At 35.4% G+C, this 10,678-nt stretch overlaps 1 protein-coding gene across 1 annotated transcript in view; it reads left to right on the top strand.

Moving 5' to 3' along the window:
• The first annotated feature begins 2,071 nt into the window (after window positions 1–2,071).
• LOC106882182 (succinate dehydrogenase [ubiquinone] flavoprotein subunit, mitochondrial) overlaps window positions 2,072–10,678 on the top strand; it is a 40,509-nt gene continuing 31,902 nt past the window's right edge. The window contains exon 1 of the mRNA XM_052971309.1: window positions 2,072–2,197. Within this exon, the coding sequence (XP_052827269.1) occupies window positions 2,111–2,197 (87 nt within the window). The 5' untranslated portion in view covers window positions 2,072–2,110. The remainder of the gene's footprint in view (window positions 2,198–10,678) is intronic.

The raw sequence follows: 10,678 nt of genomic DNA, 5'->3' as shown, positions 1-10,678 counted from the left end.
TATTTTTTATAAATGTTTAAGTTCTTTGGCTGCTGCAGCCAAGGCTGGGCAACTGTTGTCTTCATGATGCTCTTTGAAGCAGAAATATTTGTCCAGTCTTGTATTTTATTCATATCCAAGAAGAACAAAACACCTGATGACAAACAGTGATTAAAGTGATATATTGTGACAAGTAAATACTAAAACATTAATAATTTCAAAAGAGATTTTAAGTAATAATACACATTTAATACACCTTCTGTGAGTCTTGATACAATTTCAAAAATTATGCCATGTATAAACCATAGATGCTGATGCCATGTAAGAAGCACCGGTGGTAGTGCTATGTAAAAAGCACTGGTGTTAGTGTCACATAAAAAGGTAATGGTGTTGGTGCTATGTAAAAAGCTCCCAGTACACTCTGTAAAATGATTGATGTCAGGAAGGGCATCCAGCTGTAGAAATCATGCCAAAATAGACAATGGAACCTGGTGTGGATCTTGTTCAAAACGGGGGCACCAGTTTTCATTTATGTTTTATGTAGTGTTTTTGGTACCGAAAGACTTTCAAAAAAATTTTTGTATTCGAATTTATTTCATGTAAAAAATTGTCTTATTTCGATAATTTCTACTAATCACTGACGTCTATTCAGTTGAAAACAGTTCGCTCTGTAACGGTGTATATCGTATTAATCCCCGTTAGTTCTGACATTTCAACCCTAACCCTAACCCTAACCCTAAAACTAAACCTAACTCTAGAATCCGAACTCTAAAATTGTTACACACATAGATACGCACAGCGTAATTTATTATATAAACAACATATGCGTATAAATTACGATTAAACCGGATGAAATATGTCACAGGGAATAACATTTTTATGACCGGTAAGCAGTAACTCTATTCAGCTGAATAGACGTCAGTGATTGGTTGAAGTTACAGAAATACGACAACTTTAACATGAAATAACTTGCGATGTACGTTTTTTTGTTAAGAAGACTAAGAGAAAAAGATGTTTTATATGACACATTCTACCAGTGTCCCAAGTTTCAAAGTGTTTCGTTAAGAAAATACTGGTGCACCCGTTTTGAACAAGATCCCCTGGTGTGACTCGTTTCAAACCATCCAACCTATGCCAATATGGAAAACAGACGTTAAATGACGACAATTTGTTTCAAAATCAAATAACGAATAAGGGAATAAAAATGAGGAAAAGATATAGTGTGAATTTTAATTTTTTCATTGGTAGTTCACAAGTCTGAGTTGGCTGCTTAAAAAAAAACAAAACAATGATTACCCAAATCCTTTCTTTTGAGTTTCATATATTTTATTTAACCTGCATCGTTTATATTTACATTAATTGAAGAACATTAATGAAACAACGAACAGACAATATTATGAAAATTGTTCGTAGATACTGAAGATCAAGTTTGTAAAAAGAATTAAACTATCAAATATTAAGCAATGTGTGCTTTATTCGACACTACCATTCAAAGTTGCTACCTTTTGTTGAACATGATGTAAACGCTGAACATGACATAAGCATGTCAAGAAATGTGAATGAGAGCAAGAGACCAACTCATTAAGCAAAGTGACAGGATTTCGTGCATAATGCTGCGTGGCTCTAGTCTGATGTTGAATTGACCAACTTTTTATAACTGTAAGCCAAATTTCCCAGAACTTTTGTTCGCTCTCTTTGGCAGGAAAACTCGCCACATCAGTGCTGACTGGACAAGCCATATCCACGCAGGCGTTAATGTCTTTTATGGCAACACACTGTCTGTTATATGGTTGGTCATGGGCCCGAGCTAAGAAAATTTGAGAGAAAGGGTTCAAAATTCTCCAAAAATCTGCCTTACTACAAAGAGAATACAGACAAAAGAAAAAGGGAATAAAAACGAGAAGATGTAAATGAAACGAAGAAGAAAACGAAAATAACATTAAGAAGGAAAAAATGCTCATGAAAACATAATAAAAACACATTTACATGACAAAAACGAAGAAATATGGCGCAGAAACTTTTTCATTCAATGAAACAACATTAAATTTCTGTGATACTTCTGTACATCCATAAACCAGAAAAGTATATCAGTAGATTCTATAAAACGAACTCCTAAACAACACAATTACGCATGCGTCAAGTTTCATTTCGTTTGCTTGACATGGCGTTGTTACTGCAGTTTAGTGCTGGGACCCGCAACCTTTTATTTAAACATTTGGTAAGGAGCATGTAAATTTATAATATTTGTCATTTACTTCTGTACTTTTGCTGTGTTCTTTTTCTTTAGTTCTAGCATTGCAACTGCTTACAAAACAAATTTTTATGGGGAAGGTTGCGTGGTGTGATTCCAATAACATCTGAGATCTGCTCGTTCTTACTCCTGTAGCTTTTGTCAAACAAGCAACTTACATTAGCTGTATAATATATGTAAGATAGATAAATAAATAGAAAGATAGATCGATAATTGTATAGTATCCCTGGTCAAACCCTTTAGTTTGACCGTATCCCTTTGTTTTATTTATTTATTTATTTTGCATACATCATCTTGCGGTGCACCTGGGACACCTCGTTATTGATATATTTATTTACGTAACCGGACAACGATTAAAAAGTCGACCTTCGTTTCTGTTATATACCCCTAGAACATTGCAGGACGCACATACCTTTTAGATATTTACTACATAGCCAACAATGCAGTTATTCTACCCCCATCCTTGCGAGATTAATTTTTATATTTTCCTATTAAATATAAAGTTAAATTTTCGCAACAGAATGGCATCTAGTTGCTATCATGCTTTCTGAAGGGCATTGGTTACGTAAATGAAATGTTGGCTATAATTCTGGGGAATCTAAATCAGTAACTCAGTTTTGTTAGGAACTTAGCTTAATCTGTTTGCGTCACTTATTTTGTAAGAGGAAGTTGTGATATTTAGTCATTTATTTCTTAAGGGTATTATCCGTAATTGGAAGTCAACACTGGGTTGCACCATTCATTGTTTTGTTCTATGTATTATGTATGACCATCGAAATGTAATTCAAATTAATTTCGTTGGTAGTAGAGAAAGAGGTTAATATTAACCGAGAAAGATATATGTGGCATTTATGCCTTTCCCAAGGTAAGTAGTGACATAATCGAAGTTAATATGACGATCTTTCGTTATGAACAAAAAATCGCCACTTTCCTTTGGAGTATCCTTAACCTGGATCTAGATATTAACCATTAATTTTGGTATTGTTTTACTATTACACTCGTCTCGTGTGAGGAATATAACCTCTGATCCGTGGATGTTCGGAATAGCTAACTACTTCATGGAGAAAGAAAAGGACAAGGAATTTAGTGACTGTTTCCATCTGTAAAATAATTGGTTTATGTTTATGTCCCCCCCCCCCACCATTTTTGCACTTCCGTTCCGTGCCAATCTCTGGCATAAAACTACCAGAAACAACTAAAGAATACGCACACCACCCGTTTTCTCGTAACCCTAACCCGGCGAAAGTAAAGAATACGTCGGGTTTTTGTTACGCCGAAACGGGTGGTGTACGTATTTTTTTACCTCCGCGCCCCCTAACCCTAAACACCGGGTGGTCATATTCTTTACCTTCGCCCTATTTTCTTGCTTTCCTCCTTATCCATGAGGTAGTGGCGACTATTTCGAAAGTCCATCGAGATTACACCCGTCTCAGGAAACGGGTGTAATAGCAAAAATGTACCATAATCAACACGTTGCTAATTCGTAAATATCAATATTGATACTTTCCGAGTGTGCAAGTGATTTTTTTTTTTTCCTCGTTCATAAAATTTCTTACATTAATCGATCGTTCTCACACTGTTCGAACATTGCTATTGGCTGTTAGACCAACACTGCCTTGTGTCAAGATTAAAGGGAGTCTCATCGTGCCTCTAGGCCTGCTAGAAATAGCAGCTAAATCTTTAATTGGCTCCTTATAGATGTGACTGCGAAGTGCCTTAGTCAAAACGAAAGGTTGCCGATGTGACTTCAGATAATGTCGATAAAGGTGACTTTATATAATGTATTCTTCGTCCGAATAAGGACGAGATAGTCATAGCTGGAATCCTTTATGATTCTGAGGTTAAACGGCGTTTCTTCTTTGTGTGTATTGATAAAATTACTAGCTGCCACAAGGCAAACTAACAGTATTTATGAATTTACTGCATGTCGGTAACATTTGTGAATTACTCACAAAAAGACAGTATTAATAAAATTATTAATCAAATATATCAGCTGAGAAAAGTGTGATAAAAAGAATGAGCCCTTAGTTACCTTGTACTAGATTTGTTTCAGTTTTATCTTTATAACAAATCATTTAGTTTAATACATTATTCTATCCTTCCTGATAATTCTTTGCATAAGTAAAGGAATTGTTTTCTTTTCGCACCGAACGTAAGTGTCATCCCGTTGTCTGTGTTATATAAAAACTGTTATGTAACACATTCTTGACTGGGACGGCCGAATGACCTGCTTAACTCAATGATTCATTTTGGCATTAACAAAAATCAAGTATTATCATCCTGACCTTAGCAATTTTCATTCTTGGTTGTCTAAAGCTTTGGATGCAAAACCTTAACCGAACAAGGTTGTTTTGTTCTGTTTAGAGAGCACCATGTTAGGTACTTCATAGGGTCAACTGTTTAGCAGCTGGCTCTGTAATTTTAATAACGCCGTAATTTTTTTCTCTCTCTTTCAAGCATAAGTAAAAAATAATGGGGATGAGAGAAAGTTGCGATAGAAAAAAAGGAAAAATGTTAATGTTATGAGAAACAGTTTTTAAAAATCAAACGGATGTATACGTAGCTAACCTACAGTTAGAACTGTCGTAATTTTAAAAGCTGCACAATAAATTTGTTGAAGGTTTCTTGGTTCCTTGGTATGTTTAATTCCATTTAACTGCAATTTCGTAAGAGAATAAATTTTCTTTTCATTTGACTGAACGTGGATATGTGTACTTAATTAACGATACTTATTTGCATTATATAAGACGTGTTATGTAACGTTTCTCTTATCCTTGACTTGGAGGTTAAATAGCCTTAATTTTACGATTTATTTTAGCACCATCTTGATCAGGGGTCAGCGTACTGGGGGTAAATTACCTGAAGTGGGGGTAAAAATGAAATTCTTGGGGCTAATGAGGACTCATTAGACATAAGTCAAATTATATAAAAACGTGTTCCTTGTTACGACAGAAAATTTTCCTCTGGCAACTTTGCATCTGTATTGGACTTGTAAATAGATTCAATAAACCTTTTTAATTCAAAGAATCTATGATTTTCTTCCTTTCAAATCAAGGGGGTAATGTTGACGTAAATAAATATGTCTTGGGGTAATTGGTTAAAAAAGTTCCCTGACTCCCCTGATCCATGTATATTATTTACTATCATAAAGTGGAAAATCAAGATAAACCTACATTTGCTCTGTATATCGTAACCACTAACACTACTTAAGTACAGTGGTCAACTAAGTACTATACAAGAAGCTGACTGGATTATGGTAATCCGCGTGGAGCTTTCTCTCACACAATAGTGAGTTGTATTTCTAACTGTACACTGAAGATATATTTTTGGTAAATTTTTATTTTATATTTTACTTGTTTCAGTCTATTAGACTGCGGTCATGCTGGGTTCCTGCCTTGAAGAATTTTTTGTTGAATGAATCGACCCGGGTACTTTTATTGGTGAAGATAAAGACTATGCATGATGATGATGATAATCTTGCATTATCTCATAACTGTGAGATTTTGATGATGTTATTTATTTTTAGAAGGCTATTGTCGGGTAAGTGTAAGAGGCCAGGTGTAGCTGGTTTGAGCATAAAACAGGTAGAATATTTGGGCCAGATATGGTCAGTTTAAATGATAAAGGATTAAGGATGGGAGACCAAGTGTCACAGATGGAAGCGTGTGGTTTAGTGGTTAGGGTGTTGGACCCATACTCCTAAGAGTGTGGTTTTGATTCCTGGATTGAGTAACACATGTTCTTGAGCAAAACAATTCATTTCATGTTGCTCCAGTTCACTCAGCTGGCAAAAATGAGTAATTTTGCGATTGACTGGTGTTCTGTCCAGGTGGGGAATATATGCGTCATGGAAACTGGAAAATCAGCCCTTGTGAGTCGGCATGATTTGAGAAGGAAGTCTAACCTTTTTTTTTTCCCCCCCAAATGTCATAGGCTATGGAGCTAAATGAGCTTAAGTGTGCTAGAAATGATAATTGTTATTAATAATAAAATATTGTAATCAAGCCAAATTATCACAGACTCTCAGTACAGACTTATGATAATTGCTTATAGTACATTAGCACTTGTGTGGAGAGGTCATTATTTCATTATACCTCTTTCTCCAGAATGCATAGCCCACACCTGATCTCTGTTTCATTTAATGACTTATGTTTAAAAACATTTTTTAACTACCTAAATAAGAAAAAAACAAACTATCCTTGAATGATGAAAGGAATGTTAAAACTTCATCTGCCTGTCAGCTATTTACAATGAGTGGGTGACAATAGAACCCTTATAGTGATGGCCAGTCACTGTTAGATAAAATGTTACAACCAAAAATACAAGTTTTAAATCTTGTATGGCAATTATGTTGACCAAAATTTGAACAACTATACACTTGATCTAAAAGAAGTTGAAATACAATTCTTCCATAATGTAGTTCATTTATAAATTTATGATTTCATACTTTCCAATATACTCTCACAATATAATACAAGAGTGGGCTGCAAAATTCATGGGCTGTCTATGAAGGAGTGATGCTAGGGCTTTGAAATCTTGTATGCATTAATTTCAGCTGTTCTTATTAATAACTGCATTATTTCTTTCCAAGTAAACTGACGTGAGACTGTTCAAAAAAGACATCAAAAGTAACTAGTAGTGACTTCTCTTGAAAATTGACAAAATTTGGCATTGTGCTGTTATCAAGTACCAGCAGAAAAAGAGTTTATCCCCCAACAACAACATTCATGCTGACATGGTTGCTACATTAGGGGATGACACTCCAGCTTTATCAACATTGCAAAAGTGGGCAGCTGAATTTAGGAGGAGAAGGGAAAGTCTTGAAGATGACCCAAGATCTGGATGTCTTGCAACTGCCACCACTGAGGAAAACATTGATTATGATGGATGACAGGCGATTGGCTATAAATCAAATAGCTAATGCTATTAGCATATCCTGTGAGAGAGTTGAGAATATTCTGCTCAGTGAACTTGGTATGATGGTTTCTTCTCTGTGGGTGTAATACCTTCTGATATCTGATTAAAAGTGCACCAGGCTGATCACATCATGGCAAAATCTGACATTGTTGGAAGCGGACCCAGCTGGTTTCCTTGAGTGTTTCTTAAGCCAAGATGAGAGTCAGCTTCACTTTGAGTCAGAGACAATCCATGCAGTGGAAACACTCTCTCCTCACCTGCTCCAAAGAAGGCCAAGGACATTTCATTTGTAGGGAAGGTGATGGCCTCAGTTTTTTGGGATGCAAAAGGCTTTGTGTTTATTGACTATCTTCAAAAGGGTCGCTCCAACAATGAAGACTACTATGCCAACTTGCTGAGACAATTACAAAAGGCTGTCAAAACCAAAAACCCAAGAAAACTGACGAATGGTCTTGTTTCATCAGGACAATGTTCCAGCATGTAAGGCCTTGGTTTCAATGACTGCTATGCATGACTGTGACTTTGAACTTGTTAATCACCCTCCCTGTTCTCCTGATTTGGCTCCATCTATTCCTTGACATGAAAGAACACATGACTGGGAACCAGTGTCTCAGTGATGATGAAATCATATCTGCTGTTGTTGACTTTTTTGACCAGCAAGATGAAAATTTCTTCACCAATGGGATACAAGCACTCCAGCACTGATGGAAGTGTGTGGACTACAAAGGGGACTATGTTGAAAAATAAAACCTCATTTGGTCACAATCTGTGGGAGTATCTTGGTCGACCTATGAGATTTTCAGTCAACCTTCATTTGTATGTATGTATCTATTTCCATGTGTGTGCATGTGCACATTAGTTTACATTTATATTTCTCCGAGAATCACAAGCTACAGTTGGTGATGTTGTCATTTCTTCTGTCAACAAATTGTTTTTTGCTTTTCACCTTTGAGGATGTGTGAAATAAAAGATATGTTACTTGAAAATCGAGTGGAGACCAACTGTATAATTGATTATATTTTGGTTAAGGTCATTACCAAATGGGATGTGAAACTTGTATTTCTAGTTTGAGGTTTTGTGTCTCTCTGATTAACCACCAGGGTTGTACACCACTACTATGGGTTTGTTATATCCACTTGTGAATAGCTGATATGCAGATGAAAATTTAACATTCCTCGATGTTTCTCAACCAAGAGTTAGTGATGGGAAGGCTATTTGGCTGTAAAACAATGCTTCATTGTTGTTGCAAAATGTCCAATTACATTTTTCCATCTTAAGTTCTCAGTCCATAAACTTTTGCAACTTTCTATATTCTGTAGACCAAATCTACAGATTTATTGCACCTTGTATAGAAAAAAATGTGCGTGCGTGTGTGTATGTATATATATATATATATAATGACCACCGAGAGAACCCAGTTTCCACAAAAACTGTTTGCCGAGAGCTGCACAAAGCCGGCTTTCACGGGAGGGCTGCAATCAGAAAACCCCTACTTTCAGAAACAAATGTTGCAAAGCATTTAGAGTGCTAATTAGTCATTTGATGTTTTTAGAAATTCACATGTTTTTATAATTAAATGTTATTAGGAGTTGTATGAAAAATTAAAATATTTTGCGTATTGTAGAAGTATAACCAAATTTATTGTACATAAGTTTTAACAACAAAATCTTATCTGGACCTCTAGGGGCCATATGAACCACAATTTTAGATAATTAAAAAAGTGTTTCTTAATGTTTTAGCATTCAGATTACTTTGTCGAATGTAATGCTTATTTGTTACCTCCGCCTTAGCAAAGGTGGATGTATTGTTTTTAGTTGTGTTTGTTTGTCCGTGTACAAGATATCTCAAGAACTGCTGGATGGATTCGGATGAAACTTTCAGGGTTGTTTGACCTTGTGACTAGCACAAAGTGATTAGATTTGGGGATCGATCTGGTACTGGACAAGGATTCTGGATTATTTTCCCGTTTTTTTTTTTTTTTTTTTTTTTTTTTTTTTTTTTTTTTTTTTTTACTTAATTTCGGGTTCATTATTAGTATTCTCATTTGTGAGAGAAGTCGAGTTTACTTCAGATATTCTCATTTTAAAAAATTATCTCTGGCTAATCATTGAGAGAACATTGGTGTTGCCTTGGCAGAAGTTTGTTCTTTCTGAGTGCTCTTGTTCATATTGCTTTGAATTAATCTTGCATTATCTTGTACCTTCAAGTTTTCAATGATGTAATTGCTTATTTTTAGAATGCCATCGTAGGATAGATGTGGGATCTGCCAGATCTGACCACTTTGAACATAAAATAGATAGAATATTTGGGCTGGATATGGCCTGTTTAAATGCTAAAGGGTAAAAAATAGCACAGTCATTAAATGTGAAGTAATTGTTCACGTGTATATCCTCCACTTCAAGCTTTTAGTCATAAAAATGAATTCGTCTTTTGCGTATGGAGTTAAATGAAGTAGACTGAGTTTATCCCAATAGCAAAAGACATGAAGATTACTCTATTTGTTGCTCATGTGTTAGATACTTGTGACAAGTGACTGAGACTTTTGGCAATATACCATGCTTGAGAAAACCTGTGAAGTCAAGTGAGATCATAGTCGTGGCTGATGCTGGTGTTTTGTAACTGGTATGTAAGAATCACCCAGTATGCTTTAAGTGGTTGGCATTAAGAAGGGCATCCAGCTGTAGAAACCATGCCAAATCAGATTGGAACCTGGTCCAGCTCCCCAGCTTACCAGTTTTCAGCCAAACCATCCAACCCATGCCAGCATGGAAAACAAATGTTAAATGATGATGATGATGATGATGAATTACAAATCACATGTGGATTATGTATGCTGGGGAAGGTGGTATAATGCAATGATGTGACCTCCTTATGTAAGTGCTGATGTACTCTAAATAAATTATAAGTTTCTGCCAATAGCCTGATAATTTGGCTTGTTTTCAATATTTTATGCTCATGTGGCTGCCTTGTCTATGGTGATCACTCTTCCATGGCTGCTTTGAATGCAGGGCTGCTTTTTCAGATACATTTAAAAATAATAATGCACTTTTTATACATGGGTAAATATGGTAGTTTAAAATTTCAGTTCATTTAAAAACCTAGGAAGACTTGTGTATTTATTCAAGGTGACATTCTCGCTTACCAGTTATCTCAAAGTTATGTCAGGTTGTAGTTTTGCCAGATTATGCATCTATCTATCTAGCAAATGTCAGAAAGCTGGTCCTAAATACTTTAAATGAAGTAATTGTTCACATAGATATCCTAAACTTCAAACATTTAGTCATAAAAATGAAATAGTCCTTTGTGTATGGAGTTAAACGAAGCAGATTTGAGTTTATCCTAATGAATGTGACAGCAGTTAAAAGACATGAAGATTATTGTACTCATTGCTCATGTGTTAGGTACCTGAGAAGTATTAAATATTGATGAAGATGTAAGAGTATTTACCAGATTAAAGTGAACAAAAACAAAAAAAAAAACAACTGTGGTTTTGAAGCAGAAAGTGATTCATGAATGGTACATTTTACAAAA

Source organism: Octopus bimaculoides, chromosome 10, assembly GCF_001194135.2.
Source record: "Octopus bimaculoides isolate UCB-OBI-ISO-001 chromosome 10, ASM119413v2, whole genome shotgun sequence".
NCBI classification, from domain to species: domain Eukaryota; kingdom Metazoa; phylum Mollusca; class Cephalopoda; order Octopoda; family Octopodidae; genus Octopus; species Octopus bimaculoides.
This window is presented reverse-complemented; position numbering and strand designations above follow the sequence as displayed.